General features: G+C 48.9%; 1 protein-coding gene across 1 annotated transcript in view; it reads right to left on the bottom strand.

The window, feature by feature from the left end:
- TANC2 (tetratricopeptide repeat, ankyrin repeat and coiled-coil containing 2) overlaps positions 1–16,394 on the bottom strand; it is a 143,409-nt gene continuing 127,015 nt past the window's right edge. The window contains exons 22-30 of the mRNA XM_058820543.1: positions 13,353–13,486; positions 12,671–12,794; positions 10,676–10,851; positions 9,704–9,836; positions 9,119–9,148; positions 8,138–8,229; positions 6,505–6,651; positions 4,548–4,648; positions 1–3,423 (exon numbers count right to left, since the gene is read on the bottom strand). Of these exons, the coding sequence (XP_058676526.1) occupies positions 1,422–3,423; positions 4,548–4,648; positions 6,505–6,651; positions 8,138–8,229; positions 9,119–9,148; positions 9,704–9,836; positions 10,676–10,851; positions 12,671–12,794; positions 13,353–13,486 (2,939 nt within the window). The 3' untranslated portion in view covers positions 1–1,421. The remainder of the gene's footprint in view (positions 3,424–4,547; positions 4,649–6,504; positions 6,652–8,137; positions 8,230–9,118; positions 9,149–9,703; positions 9,837–10,675; positions 10,852–12,670; positions 12,795–13,352; positions 13,487–16,394) is intronic.

Raw genomic sequence — 16,394 nt, 5'->3', positions numbered from 1 at the left:
AGGAAGTTCTTCCCCCCACCTCAAAAGAAATTTTCAGCAACTAATTGAAAAAATTTTTGAAAATCCTATAAAAAGGATTTTGGAACCGGCCCCTGCTTTTCGTGCTGTCTTGATGTGACTTGCATTTGATTACAAAACTGAAAATAATAGAAAAAACCCAACCTGAACTGGAAAATGTCCTGAAATAGATAACATAAATAAATTATAAATAGGTCTCTCTGAACTACAGCTTCTTAAAAAGCAACACATGGTTTCTACCATGTACAGATATGGAACAGGGTGTCCCTTTCCAGGATTTTGGGAACAGAGAATCTTAGAGGAGCACAGCCCTTGCTACAGCCACTGATCCCTGGCAGGACTGAGCCAGAGGGAAGGGATTGTTGCAGGCCTGGGACTGCAGAAGGACCCTTCCTCTTTTGGGACCATCATGCCATGTTCTACATGCTCATCATAAAAAAAATTAAAAAAAAAAGTAAGAATTGCAATTTTCCTCTTTGAATACCATTTCCTAAGTCAGATTTTTGCTCTTCCTTGCAAGTAATAAACCCCCTCCCAGATGAAGTCCCCAACACTGACTTGCCCCGTGCAAATGCTGTGGGTGAGGTGAAGTCTGCCAACAGTGTGAAGAAATTAGTGCAAACCCAGTTCATGCACAAGAGGCTCCTGGCCAACTCCCTTGGCTGATTAAAACCCATAACAAAGGGCCAACCTTACACCCTCAATGCTTCTAAAATGCCCCAGAGCAAAGAAATCAGTGTGAGGGCACCTGGTAGGTACTTGGAAAGCAGCAAAGTGCTGTGTGATCCCCACCCCTTCTGACCAAGTTAAGTAAGGAAGGAAAGCACTGTAAGCCAGCAGAATCAGAATGGGTATTGTGGGTGCTGTGCATAGCTACTGGTGCTAAATCACATCACTGAGGGTATTCCCCTCTTTGGGGCAAAGAGCCAAACAACCTGGCTGGCACGGGGACCTGTGGATGCAGCCTTGGGAAAGGCTCCTGTGGAATTCCCTAGGAATTCCCATCAGAGTTGAGTAAGAGATCACTGAGACAAAAGAAACCAATTTAAAAATCCAAGGCAATTGTCTCTTGAAAAAGAGCTGGTTACCTCCTGCTGCGTAGGGATATCTCTGGACCACCCCACACCATGGACTAAGATATCCTGGTTGGAACTTTGCTGGAATTGGGCAAATGATACTGGCTCGGCTGATGTTGGCTTCACAGTCAGCTGGGGAACAAAAGGGCTGGAGCACGTGCATGGCTGTCTGACCACCACATAAAGTACCGGAGAAACTTGATCATGTAGCTATCAAAGAGAAATAAAAATAATAATAGTAATAATAATAATTATAATAGTATGCATGGAAATCAAGCTTGGAAGTGTGTGCTGAAAACATGAGGGTCTCACTCCAACAAGTGTCTTTTACACATTAGACTCCACAAATGGTCTCTTTGGTTTGATTGGGGACGTCTGCCCTTGCCTGGAGTCCCTGGAGAGCTGCCTGTACAGGTTATCCTGGTAGGCCTGCGCCACGGGCAGCGTCCTTGCCACCTTGACGTCGGGGTATGAGGAGGCTTGGGTGACTCTCTCCAGGAGGTCTCCCCGGGACCCATTGGCCAGCATCCCATGGGGGCTGTAATAGTCTTCCTCTAGCAAATGGCCATTCTGTGCATTGTTGGTTTTGTTATAAAAGGCAATGTTGCTGATTGAAGAGGGTGGGCTAAAGGATTCCGGCTGGGGCAGATTGCCAGGAGACGTGGGACTAATGACAGTGTCCACTGAAGACACAGCCCAGGTCCGGTTCTGCTGATGGAGATGGGGGTACTGCTGAGTCCGAGCAGTTTTATCTATGATTCCCATGAACGGCGTGGTCCGGGAGCGGGCTGGCTCGCTGGGGTAGCCCCCCTGCGTGGGCGACACTGGGGACAGCTCATCGCACGCTCTGTCATAGGCTGGCTTCAGGGGGATCTCCATTTGCTGAATCGAGGCAGAGGGGCGAAAGTTGGGAGTCAGGTTGGAGGTGGAGGAGATGCTATTGCTGGAAGGGGAGAAGCGGAGGCCAACGCTCTGAGAGTGGAGTAGAGGCCTTGGAGTCGGTGGGTGAGGCTTGATTTCGCTGGGATTGACTGTGATGGGCCTTCTTATGAGGTGAGACACATCTGGAGAGCCCAGCTGGTTGGCGGGGAGGGAAGAACGCTCCAGGTCAAGTTTTGAGTGGCACACCGGATAGTAGGAGGCGGACTGGCTTCGCCCAATCTGAGGTGTCTGGCTGTATCTCATCCCCCCTCTGTACGCCGAGGACGGTCTCTGTGGAAGGTCTTCTTTGGCCAGCCCTCCATGCTGACAGATGGCTCCGGCGCTGAGACTCGCCTGCACGTGCTGCACGGGCCTGCTGTCACCCACGATGCCCCCGATGGAGCCCTGGTAGACCAGGCGGCTCTGGCTGACCCCCATGTCCCCTGATGATGACTGGTACTTGCTGGCCATCGAGTGGGCAACCTGGCTGTAGGCACCAGTCGGGATGACAGTACTGGAATGCACGGCAGAGCTGGGCTGGTTGCTCCTCACGATCTGCGCCTTGGCTGGCTGCAGCCTCAGCCCCGGCTGCGGCACGGCCACGGGGAGCTGGGGCATCTGGAAGGATCTCTGCGTCATCTTGGACAGAGGAGACTTGGGCCGGCCGGGCAGCTGGGAGACGGCGCTGGGCTCCTGCTGGTAGCGCACCGGGGAGCCGGACTGGGAGCGGTACACGCTCATGCTCTCTGCGGGGGGACTGGCGCGGTACTGGGGGCCTCTGCGCAGCGGAGACGGCGGCGGGCTCTGATACTCCTTGCCCTGGCTTCCCACGGGAGGGGGGCTGAAGCGGTAAGTGGAGCCCTGGTGAGCTGGGGATGTGTGCGGAGGACTGGGTCTGTAATGTGAGTTTTGGTGTGTTGGAGACAGAGCAGGAGATGTGGACTGGTATCCCTGCCTGGTCGGTGAACCCACAGAGCTGTTGGACCTGAAATCAAAGACCTGATGAGAGCCAAGAGGTGAGCCAGAAATATAGGCTGAGTCCCTGTGAGCTGGAGATTGGGGTGGGCTCTGGATGATGGGCAGCCCTTGGTTTGGCCTGGACTCTGTCTGTAAGCCAATGGAAATATTTTCTACATCCTGCTCGAGGTATTCCTCCTCAAAGATATCTTGCACAGAATACAGCTCTTCATGCTGGGCTTCGGGTTCTGGCTCCACTGGGAGTGGAGGTGATGGCTGCTGCTGCTGCTGCTGCTGCTGCTGTTGTTGCTGCTGCTGTTGTTGCTGCTGCTGCTGTTGCTGCACCTGCCTGCACTCCTCCTCCACCCGCATCAGCAGCCGCTGGATCTCACGGTTGTTTGGACACAGCTTGATGGCCTCGTTCAGGTCCTCCAGGGCTGCTGAAAACTGCCTGCTTGACAAAGGAACAGAAATGAGAACTGAAAGCACTCTGGATTTGGATGGAGCTGTTTTCAGAGATTCCAGGGGAATAAAGTGGCTTGTGCCTGTTACTGAGGGAGAGAGCTGTGGGTGCTACTGCTTGCTGCACATCTCACACGCTGCCTAATGGGCCTCCCTTGGATTTATGCTATCCAAAGAGAGGGAAAATTCTAGAGAAGAAGGGAACACAGGCTTTAGATGGCACAACCCAGACTAGCAAACACACCTGCCTCTGCAGCTTACGTTAGGGGCTGATTAATTACTCCCCCTAGCATCAACATGAGCATCACCTCTGTTTTAGAGAAGGGGACACCAACACATTGATCACACAAGCCCAGCTCACCGACTGCTGTAAACAAGCTCTGACAGAGCTACAACCATGTACGCCAGTGAGAATTTAACTCCTGCCTGATGCCAAGACCACACAGCGTCAGGCCTGGCTCCAGAGCTCAGGGGCTCCCACAGGTCAGCGCTCTGGGCAAGGCCTGTCTCTCCAATTTTGCAGTGGATTTTGGCTAACTTCTTTGGAACGAAGCAATCAAGCAATGTGAGCCCAGGGAAGTCTTTGTGAGGGAAAGGCCAGCCTAGGGGGTGTAACAGGGAGGTGGGGGTTTGGGAAGGGGGGTGTAATTTACAGGGACGCTGTTCACTTTGCAGCAGAACTATGTGTTTGAACATGACTGTGATCTGGGAAAACCTACCCAGATGGGGGAAAAGCTCCCATGTGTGATCCCCCCAGCACCTCCCAACACCAGCTGAATGTTCTGTACAGGCCATGAGTCACATTCTGCTTTGAGTCCAAGTTGTGGTCAAACTAAAGTGCACTTTGAAAAAGAACACCCCACTTTGGTGCACAGGTCTCCAGTGTTGTAAGATGTCCAGACAAAGATCTCCCAGAACATTTGGACTCAGAAATCACCAAATGAGGGAGGGCATTACTTTGGAGTTCAGGACGTTTATGATCTCACTAATGAACACTCCTTAGCATTTCTTCCCATGGGGGCATTGCCTGGCTTTACAGGGTGGGTGCCCACACTTGATGTGACAGGCTGGCAGAAACTGGTCCCTCACACCCTTCTCTGTGTCCCTCCTCACCTGCTGCTGCGTTTGGCCCTTGCTCTTGCATAATAAGCTTCGTAAGACTTCGGTTTCAGCTCCAGTGCTTTAGTGGCAAATTCCTCCGCCATTCCAAAATCCTGCCATTTGAACAGGTGTGCAGGTAAGTAACTGAATGCATTCAGAAATAAAAAATACATACAGCATGGAAGAAAACACACTTAGTACGGACTTTCTTTTTTGTATTGCATGGAAAACTTGATGGTTTTGGGATATTTTACATGGATTCAACATCATTTATAGACAAGGAGCTATGATGGCATTTTCAAAGACTCAGGTGTTGTTAACCTAAGTTGCTGTCATCACTCTCATTGTGTCCTCAACATGTGCATGTAAATCCCTCTCCAACAACCTACAGTCCTGAGGAAACATCTGGTCTTGCAGAGGCTGGAATTTTATCTCAAGAACGATTTTTTCCCATAGTTGAACACAATAGGAAACCTTTCCCATGCCTTTCTGCTTCCCTGAGCACACTGACATTCTCTGAGGGGCTGAAGAAAATTGCCTGTGAAGGACAGGGCTGCATTAGCTGCAAGCAGGACTTGCCTGGCAAAGGTCTCCTATCAATCCCACTGTTCCTCACTTCTCCATGACAGCTCACCTGGGAGGGTAGTTTGGGAGCAGGGAGAGGGTGCAGTGTGGGATGGGACTGCTCTGGGTGCTTTCCAGGGGCAGTGCCAAGAGACCAGATTATAAGCTCTGGTCCAGACCCTGTCACCAGCCTCCCTTGCCTTGTTCTGAATGCTTCATGTCCTGCTCAGCTCAGCACTTGTGAAAGAGAACTCCTCCTAGTGGGGAGGATTCCATTTCACAGCCAAACACTGATTTGGATTGCTGCACTGGGCTATGACCTGAGCAGCTCTGGGAGAAAAGACTGAATAGTGCTGCTCCTGATTTGTTCAAAAACTTGTGATGCCAACTCTTGCTATGGGCATTCCCTGCCCAGGGAACATTATACTTCTCTTTGTACCTGCAGTAGCAGTTACTGTCCAACAAACTGAACTGGGAATGCAGTCATGAGGCATCTTTATGGTCTCATCTATAGGTGCAAAAACTGCAGGAGCAATTACAACCCTCTAAAATTTTCTATCACAAAAGCTGGCATTCCCTAGTTAATGATAAACCAAAAATCTTGTCCTCAAAGTACAGGACAAGACCTGGAGTTGATTAGCTGTGAATTGGCTGATTTAAAGAGAAGGTTCACACTTTTTCTCCAAACTGTGTTTGTTCACCAGTATTAAGATTTTACTCCCCTTGTTTTCCACTTTTCTTCCTCACAGAATAAAAAAAAAAAGAAGGTGTCCCAAAAGCTCCTTCCCTTCCAGTGTAACCTTTGCTGGCTCATGACCTCAGCTGTGTCACTTTTGAGTTTATGGGGACTTTAATTTGTGGAAGTGAAAGTCCCTGCACTCCAAGTCAGGGAAGGGTGGCAGAACAGGCATCTGCACGAGCTGCTTGCTGGATGCTGCCAGATTGCAGTGGGGAGAGTGACAGGGATCTGGAAGTTCTGGGCTGAGAAGGAGTCTTGTGGAGGTGTTTCTGGATGAGTCACTGCCCTGGGGAAGTGCTAACCCCCTAAGCATATGCTCCTTCATTTGAAATTAATTAGTATTCAAAGGAGCACATCTCCTGGCTCCTCCTCACTGCTGCCCCAGAAATCTGGAAAATGCCTCTGCCCCCATGTGACGATGTGAACATCATCATCAAAAGGGAGTAATAAAAAATTCAAAGAGCTATAAACACAGCAATGAATTTTTAATCGTCTGAAACGCATACTAAACCACTACTGCTTTGGAATTATAAAATGTCAGCGCTCTGTGAAGGACAACCAGGTTAGAGGGAGGAGAGATCTGAGAGGCCAAAGCACCACTAGGGGTGGGCATGTCTCTGCAGAGGCACAAAGCTGCGGGGCTGTACCATAAGAGGGGACACTCACGTTCATTTTCCGTCGACACCGGGAGAGGTTGAGGAGCAGCGACACCTTCAGCTCACGGAAGGTTTTCAGGTCTTCTCCAAACCCTTCTCTGGGGAACTTTTTCAGAGCATACTGGTAGCGCTGGGCAGCCTCTTTCACTTTTCCTTTCTATTGGAAGGAAAACATGTCAAAACTCATCCTTGGGTTGAGTGCACCTCCCTGCAGAGAATTCACTCACCAGCCCAACCAATGTTTTAGGTGGCTAAGGAAGCACAACTCCACTATTTAGCTCTTTCCTAGAAAAGAAGGGCAGAACATTTGATCAAGGGAACATCTGAGCTGGAAAGGCAGATGCCATGCACAAGTTGAGATCTCCCACTTCATACAGGAGCTGTCACACTACAGCAGGAAACGTGGAGAAATGGTGTTAACTTGATACAACTCCATCTGGTTCTTGGCTGGATGGTCTTTTGAGCTGGGTGATCAGTTACCCATTCCTGGAAAACACCCTCCACCCAAAGCTTAATACACATCCAGGAGGGTAAGGAACAGAAATTGTGGGACTTTGTGGAGCTCTGGGGCTCAGAGAAGCCTCTCAATAGCAAAGACAAATGTTACAGCACGGCTGTGGCTCTGAACTTGGACAAACAGGGTGAGATTCACCTCCCTGGACTTCAGATGTTTAAACCTCTACATCTAAGTCTGTTAAGTGGGTTCCTTTTATAATTATTGGTATGCAACAGTCACCTTCAAAGGTGACTCATCTCTGCTATTTTGGGCAACTAATTTTGGGATGGGATGATGTGCACCGTGAAGGGGGGCAGCCAACACAGGGTGAGAGAAAGAGGGCAGGATGGGATCTAGGACACACACAGTTCCTCAGGACACAGACATAAATTTTGCAGCTACAAACAGTGATTTTTAAAAACCTGTAGACTCAGGTTTCTCAGCTGTATCATCTATCTCTGGCAGGCAACTCCTACTACAATGCCAGCTTTGCCTATTTTCTGCTTCACCCTTAGAGCCTCACAGTGAATCACTGTTGTACTTGCACAATTTCTATGTGTGTGCAAATCCCCAGGGTTTAAAGACTGGCTTAAAGCAAACAGAGAGCAAAAAAAGACAACCTAACTGTAACAGTGGAATGCCTCCCATGGGCTAAAGGACATGACAAAGCCAGCTGTGTCCTGACAATCTGTTCTCATTGCAAGAAGTTTATTCTGGGAGCTTTTCTGGGCTATTCTATCCTGTTGCCTTGATCCCCAACAGTGAGCTCACTAGGTAATGACAAGGCTGCCACACCTGATGCAATGACAGCAGCACTCCCAACACACACTTAGGTCCTGCTTGTTTTCAGAGAGGAAATGAAGTGCTGGCTCTAATCCAATGCAACTTGGCTTTGCTTCAGCTTTGTTACAGATTTGGGCAATCAATCCCCTCTTCTCCAACCCCACTAACCAAAACCAAACAGTTTAGAACACAAGGAACGTTGTCAGAGGGAGCTTTTACTTGGCATGGGTTAAGGCAGCAGCATTAGGATCACAGAACCATTTAGGCTGGGGAGGACCAACCACTGACCCAACAGGGCCAAAACCTCACACCAAGTGATGCTGCAAGTTACATCTGTTCCATGTTCCAATCCCACCCTTCTCACCTTATAAAACATGTCTCCCTCCTCCATCAGCTTGCTCAACAGGATGATCATGATGTCAGGTTTGGAGGTTGCCATTGCCCAAGTTGCTGGACCTGTAGTGTACAGGATGCATGATGGGTAAAGAACTCATACAATGCAAGGGTGGTAGGAAGCTGGGTGGAAAAAAATACCCTGGGGTGGGAATTTCTGCTGGAGAGAACAACTTGGCATGGTCAAAGGGCAGAGTGCTCCAAAGGACTGAGCTGACAATTCCTCTGACACCTAAATTAATGTCATCCCCCTTGCAATGGTTTTCCTTTGCAGTCATTAAGGCTAATTCCAGTGGCCTGGGAAAGCATGGAGCAGTTTCCACAAGAGGGCAGTGCTGAATATGGGACATGCTGAGATGGGGGAAACAAACTGTATTTAAAGGAAAAATCAGAGTGGTTACATAAAAGCATTTCTAAACTCAAATCTATGGACGTGTACTAGGGAATCTGCAGTTTGACTGTTGATAGGTGGTTTGTGGTTAAGTGGATTGTGATTTCCAGCTTCACAAGATGTGAAAGGCTAGAGTAGAAAATCCATTAAGGCAGAAAAAAATGACAAAGGGAAGGTTGTGTGTAAATGCTGCTGGTGCTGAAGGCATCACTGGGCTGGGGGCACTGGCTCTGCACAGGAGCCACCCTGCAGAGCCAGCTCCTATCTCAAGGACTAATACTGGGAGGGAAGGGGTGGCAAAAATTTGAGGACAGCTCATTAGTGTGGGTGAAGAGTAAGTCAACAATATTCTATAAGTAGATTCAGTACGTTTTGGGGGAAGGAGGTTAGTTTTTGAGTTCAAGTTATTCTCTGCAACAGTCATTAAAAAAATTATTTGAAGGTGAGGTAAATTAAAAAGATTAGAGGTGTTGGGGACGCATGCAGACTAAATCAAATAGGAGAAAGCAAGGCTAACAAAGCTATCAGATCGAAGCTGATGCTGACAGCAATGAGATATACCTCGTGGGCGACTCGGTAACGTCTGACAACCTTCAAAGAAAGGAGAAAACAAGAAGTTGTAGGAGAGAGGGGGGAAAAAAATGGATGAAGGTGAAAAAAAAAAAAAAAAGAAAGGAAAAAAGCAGCTGTGAGAGGCAGGCAGCGAGGAAGCCAATGCACCAGCAAAATCCCCTTTCACAGGAAAACGTAACGTGAGCGGCTGTGTGGTGCAGTGCAGGTACACTGAGGTCTGGAAGCATACACAGAGCAAGTGAATGCAGCAGCTCACAGCAAGGCATGGACACACTACACTTGGCAACTCAGACTAGTAAAGATAGAAAAAGCATTACCAGAGGAAAGACCTTGCCAAAGAAACAGTTGTTTATTGATTAACTTTTGCTAAGTAATACCACAGGTAAAAAAATAAAGTCCCCGTTTTAGTAAAGAGAACCAAGTAGTCCTGACTCGCCGTCTGCTTTTGGAGTGTGAAGCAGTGGCCAGGCCTGAGGCTGCCTCTGGGTTATACTTGTATTTTTTAGGATGCCAGCCCCACTGTTTGAGTCCTGACTGAGCACAGAGCTGATGGCAGTGTCCCCCTGCTCCTACCTATCTTTGCTCCTTTCTTCAGGAGGGTGACGACAACCGAGGTGTTGCGGCAGCCCACTGCTCTGTCGAGGGGCCGCATCCCACTGTAGTCAACGTGCTCGATCATGGCCCCATGGTCCACCAGGAACTGAACCTGCAATGAGAAGCCCAACCAGTCAGTTCTGTTCTTGGCTGAGACCCCCACACACTGCTGGGGATGCAGGATCAGCAGGAGCTTGCTCTTCTCCACTGCCTGGGCTAAAAGCACCTCCAAGGTGTCTGAGTGTACATTGTGGGAAGCAGCTTGAGGGAGGGGATTCTGTCCTTCTACTCCACTGTGGTCTCTGGTGAGACTGGAGAGCTGTATCCAGCTCAGGAAGGACATCAACCTGTTGGAGCAAGTTCAGAGAAGGCCATGGAGATGCTCCAAAGGATACAGCACCTCTGTTAAGGAGGCTGGGAGAATTGGGATTGTTCAGCCTGGAAAAGGTAAGGCTCCAGGACTACCTCAGATCCCCTTCCCTTTTTAGAATGCCTAAAGGGACTCTAAAAAGATTGGAGAGGGACTTTGGACAAGGGCCTAGAATGACAGAACAAGGGGGGAATGCTTTAAATTGAAAAACAGTAGGTTTTGACTGGATATTAGGAAGAAATCCTTCCCTGCAGTGGTGGTGAGGCCCTGGCACAGGGTGCCCAGAGAAGTTATGGCCTCCCTATCCCTTGAAGTGTTCAAGGCCAGGCTGGACAGGGCTTGGAGCAACCTGGGATAGTGGGAGGTGTCCCTGCCCACATGGCACAGAGGGGAATGAGATGGTTCTTAATTCCCTTCCAACTCAAACCATTCTGGGATTCTCTGATCAGCTTCTCTGGAAGCACCTTCCCATAGGGAGGGCCAGGACTACACGTGTTCACTGCTACATTAAGCTGAACTGTTTGACTTTATGGCTTTTACAGCAGATTCCCCTTTTCTCCGGGTGTGCCAGGGCCACTCACCACCTCAGCGTCGCCGTAGAACGCCGCCAGGTCCAGCGGTGTGCGGCCGTTCTTGTCCGCGTGGTCCGTGGCAGCTCCATTCTCCACCAGGGAACGCACCACGGGCAGGTGGCCCTTCAGGCAGGCCCAGCTGAGGGCTGTCAAGCCCTCTTTGTCCATCAGAGAAATGGAGGCACCTGGAAGAACAAGCAGCAGTTCACTTCAGAGCTCTCCGTTGTTTAGCACTGTTTACCGCAGACCCTCTGCTCAGCAACGACAGCTTGTTTTCAGAGAGCTCTGTACATAATTATTAATTCCTTTATTAACGTTTCTCCCGCCACAGATCCCACCCTCTGTGGCAACTTCAAATACACTTGATGGGAACTGTGGCAAATGAGTTGGTTCACACCAAGCTGCAAACTTTTTCACGCCTACCTCTGCAGGCTTTCCTGGCAAACATCTGAGTAGCACGGTAGATCTGACTTCCTTCATCTGAGACATCATCTTTTTAACTGCCTTTTTTTTTTTAAACTTAATCCAACCCCTTCCAGCTTGTGTGAGTCAGAGATGAAGACCATTTTGCTGTTTCAGCAGGTCACCATGGGGAATTAAGTCAATTCAGCTCAGTTCTCCTAGAAAAGCACATATTTTCCCTTCTTCACTCCCCTCCCCTTTACCCAAAAGTACACAATTTCCAGCAGTATTTCTTCCTGAACTTTACCCAATATAAATACAACGTTGTGGGATACACTGCTGCCAACTGCAAGCCAGGGAGAGGAGGACTTGACGTTTTCTTGGATGAGGAAATGGCGCTGCCATACCAACGGGTCAGTATTGCTCCACACGGCATATGGATACGGATATGAGAGCTGAACAGCAGCTTTAACTGAACACTCCTCTTCATGGCATGAAGACAACTCCTGTTGCCATGGCACAGGCATGGCTCTGGCTCTGGAGAGTGCAGAGATTATCTGTACCAGCTCTGCTGCTCCGAGGAGCTGCAGCTACCGGCGGGATGCTCCTGCCAGCAGCTGGGATGAATTGAGGCTGCAGTGCTTTTCTCCTGGAGGCAAACTCTAAACCTCCCAGCATGAGATTCCCTGCCTCTAGAATCTTCAGCAAATGTGGGTGTGATTGAATTTCCAAAATGTTCCCGTTCATCCCAGCTGACACATCCCCGGTCTGCACAGGCTGCCCAGCTGAAAGCAGACTGAGAGTTCTCCCTGCTGGCACAAACTGTTTGTGGAGGAGTACACCACAGCAATGTTTGCTCCAGGTGTGCTCAGAAACCTCTGGCCAGAGCTCTCAACACAGCATGGAGTGAGGGGAGGAGGCAAACAGCACCTGGAGCCATCAGGAATGCCAAGGTGGGACAAGGGCTGCAAGGTACAGGCTTAGGGAGGACAATGTAGAATCACAGACTCATCTAGGTTGGAAAAGACTTTAGTATCATTGAATCCAACTGTTCCACCAGCACTGCCAAGCCCTCCACTAACCATGTCTCCAAGTGCCACATCTTTAAATCCTTTAAATCTCTCCAGGGATGTGAGCTCCACAACTGCCCTCAGCAGCCTGTGCCAGGGCTCAACAACCCTTTCATCCCTCCCCCAGAGCAACTTGAGGCTCCTTCCTCTAGTGTCTTATTCCCTGGGAGCAGAGCCTGACCTCCATCTGGCTTCCTCCTCCTGCCAGGATATTCTGCAGAGCCACAAGGTCCCCCCCAAGCCTCCTTTTCTCCAGGCTGACCTGCTCTTAGCTCCCTCAGCCACTTACTGTGCTCCATATCCTTCCCCACCTCTGTTTTCTTCTTTGGACATGCTCCAGCACCTCAACACATTGCCAGTGTTTTCTCACATTGCCCACACTGCATCCAGGAACCATTCTGAAGCTGTGGGAAAGCCCCTCCAGATGATCCTGAGCTGACCCAAGCTCAAATTTTGCTCGGGATGAAGCTGGAGCTGGTGTGGTGGGATGCACCACGGCTGGTCCCCAACACCTCCCAGCACATGCTCTGACCTTGTGCAAGCAGGAACTCCACAGTGCCCAGGTGTCCCTCGGATGCAGCCATCATCAGCGGCGTCCGGCCCTGCTTGTCTGCCATGTTCACATCAGCGCCGTGTGTCAGCAGGAGATCCACGATCTGCAGCACACAGAGCCAGGGTTACACGTGGAGACACAGCTGAGGAGATGCCAGAGCCAAGGAAGAGCAGAACAGACCCCACATTATAAAAACTCCCACCCCTACAGGCATGGCGGCCTCTGGGATTGCTGGATGGATGATTGAGGATTATGAAAATGAAGGGAGGTATAAGGACAGGAAAAATATTCTGGTAAGTCATGAGCATCCTGTTTGCTTCTCAAATGGTGAGATAACCAGAGAAGCTGTGGCTGCCCCACCCCTGGAACTGTTCAAGGCCAGGCTGGATGGGGCTTGGAGAAACCTGGGATAGTGGAAGGTATCCCTGCCCACAGCAGGGGGATGGAATTAGATGATTAGATGATCACTATTCCATGATTCTATGATAACACAGAACTTAATCAAAGCTGTCTGTAGCCAGCCAGAGCTTGCGGTGATAGAAGAACCAGTATCACTTCTGTTTGCTCTGACCACTCCCCAAAAGAGCTGGGGCTTGTCTTCTCCATTCCAGCATGAGAGAAGGCACGGCCTGACCCAGCAGGGCGAGAGGACCCCACTGACCTGCCAGTGTCCCTGTCTGACGGCGCTGAAGAGCGGCACGACCCCGCGGCGGTTGGGCTGCGCCACGGCGGCGCCCTGCTCCAGGAGCAGCCTGCACACCTCCAGCTTCCCGCGCCCCGCCGCGGCTGTCAGAGCTGCACGAGACAGGAAAACAGTGAGGGAGAGAGCCACGCGCTCGCTGGAGTGTTCTCCTACCTGGAAATGCGTCTTTCTCCTGCATGGGGTCTGAAATGTCAAAGCTGTCCCGCGGTGGGAAAAGCCGACAAAGAAAATGGGCTGGATTGGTACAGCTTCCACTCTTGTAATTTTAGTTAACCTCAAAGGTCAACTCTTCCATGAAAAGTTTACATAATGTCATGGAATGATGCTGTTTGGGACAATCAGCTTTTACTGTTTTCTGCGAGTCACAGTGAAACGGGATGAGAACCCCAGTAAATGTAAAATAATCTACAGGCACTTGAACTGAGGTTCAAAGGGTGTCTGAGGTTCAAATTGAGATTAAAGGTGTGACTTCGGTTCAGGTTTAGCTGCAAAGAAATGTGATCATGATTTCAATCCTGTCTTCCCTAATGCCAAAGCCATAGGCTGTGAGGCCCAATGTGTCTGAGAAGGGGCACAATATCCAGAGAAAATAAAGGTCTTCAGGTACTTGACAAGACCTTCTGCAACCTGGCACTGCCTCATGCCACCATGAGTGCAAGGGAGCAAGTGAGGGATCCAGCAGGAGGCACTGGCAGATCCTGCCAGCCACTGGTATCAGTCCCATCTGTGGCATTTCTTTGTCCAAACAAGCACAGAGCAGTGTAATCCAGATGGAGGACTTTTAATTTCCATATCCCACTTTAGTCTGTAGATCTTTGAAACCAGGGAAACAATGGGAAAGCAAAACAGGGTGGATTTGTTCACCTGTTTTCCAAAAAGAGCAGTATTTCTGGGCTTTGTTTCTGGCCAGGGCTGATCCTACCAGCCAGGGTCTTTGTGCAAACCCAAAAATATCTCTCATTTTCATATGCCCATGATATTACTGGCGCGTAGAAGCAACACCTGAGAGCTCTTTCCCATATAAAATGTGCTCTGTTAACTCAGAAGTGTGGCTGAGTTAGAGAACACATATTCAATCTGAAAATAGTTCCAAGTTCAGGACCTGCCGGTGGCTTGTTTCAGTATTAATTTTAGATTTTCTGGTTCCTCCCTCTCCCTAACTTTCTGTGCACTTCAGCACAGCTCCACTGGCTCCACGTTCTGCTGCTTCTGGTAGGAGTTGGAGCAGAAGGTGGGAGTCTATTTCTGACTGATGTCGCTTGTTTTTTCTTTGAAATACATTTCTGTGGGTTGGCCGATTACAAGGTGTTGATGGGTTTCCAACTGCAACACTGTTAATGGTGTGGGATTTAATTAATTCTCAATTCTCTTCCATATTATGGCTGAATTTTCTTCTCTTGGGGTTGAGAGACACCAAGAGTTAAATGAAAAATCATTTTGCTGCCACAAGCAGAACGTTCTGCAAAATCTATAATCAGATCCATGTGGGTTTTAAACGTAAGCTACAAATATAGAAGGAAGCAGAGGGATTGGCATGCAGGGCTGCTGAATTCCACTGCTAAACCTGCTTGCACTCGAAATGTTGCAGGTTAATTTGACGTATTTTACATCAAAATTACTTATATTTGTGACAATGAAAATATTGTGAATCACTCCAGTGTTTGGTGTTTGTTCTTTGGAGAAGACTTTACAGAAACAGGATTATTTGACCCATTAATTGTCTACTTTCCTTTGCAATTCCTTCTTTCTGTAGTGACACATCTTTCTGCTGCTCTGTCCCTCAAGGTCCAAGCAACTGGAGTGGGGATGTGGCTCCAGCCTGTCCTTTGCAGCTCCAGCTCAAGGGAAGCTCAAAAGCTCCAGTGCCACTGAGCAGCCAGACCTTGCTCCTCCAGGAGGAATTAAGGAAGATGAAAATGGGCTGGTTTGAAGTTTCACAGTCTGCTGGGAAGCTCCCATGGCCCAGCACATCTGAGGTGAGTCCACTGAGCCCAGCCAAGGAGCAGCAACCAGGATCCAGCACTGGTAAAAGGAATTGTGCAGCTTTTCCACGAGGATGTACTTCCAGAAGGACCACTCACCGTGCAATAACCAAGTCCTGGCATAAACACCACACAACAACTGCTGTGTTTCTCAAAACAGCTCAAACAGAGCCTGAGACCAGGTTCAGGTGTGGATGTGCCCATCTCCATCAGCAAACCACAGCCTCCCACACCAGGGATCTGCAACAGGGTATTCTGTTTCTGCTGCTGTGTTTTCTTGTAGAAAAAAACAACTTTTATCTAGAGAAGGAATCATTAAACTGCTCCTATCCAGCACGTGTATCTGTTCCACAGCCGGGCAGCAAGACAAACACTTTGATGGAGATGTTTTTTGCACCTCCAACTCTGATGGAGATAGCATAAATGACTCAGAGACTTTTCTGCTGGGTTTTGATGTTAGTTCTGTCCCAGGGGAAAATGCTCCATCTGGAATTGGCTGTAGTGTGCTGTCAGCAATTCCTAAACTTATGATGTCACTTGGCACTGCCATTTGGATGATATCAGGCTGATATCATCAAGCCAGGCATTTGGTTCTACTCTGTGGAAGATGAGACATGAGCAACAAGTACCAAAACTCAGACAAGCAAGGATTCAGATTTTCAGAGCAGACTGCTATTTTTAGGTGAAAACCTGCATTTCTGTCCAAATTTATTTAAACTCTCTATTTACTTTTGGGAAAATAAATAATACAGTTATGTGAAAGTGAGTCTTGAGTTTTACATGAACTTACAGACTTGTTTCATGTAGACAAAAGGCTGCTCAGTTTGATGGTTGGCTCATTTTTGCTCATTTTCCCATCACACCTACCACCAATTTTAATGTAAAAGTGCATATTCCTTTGAGATGGCTCCCCAGTTTGTGTGTGATTCGTCAATCCCAAATCCACATTCTCAACTGTCCCAGTTAATCAGAACCCCTCTCTGATAGAGAAACTCCAAGATGTCTGGTCAGTATAGAT

Source organism: Ammospiza caudacuta, chromosome 27, assembly GCF_027887145.1.
Source record: "Ammospiza caudacuta isolate bAmmCau1 chromosome 27, bAmmCau1.pri, whole genome shotgun sequence".
NCBI lineage: Eukaryota > Metazoa > Chordata > Aves > Passeriformes > Passerellidae > Ammospiza > Ammospiza caudacuta.
Note: the sequence above shows the minus strand (reverse complement) of the source record. Positions and strands in the feature narration are given on the sequence as shown.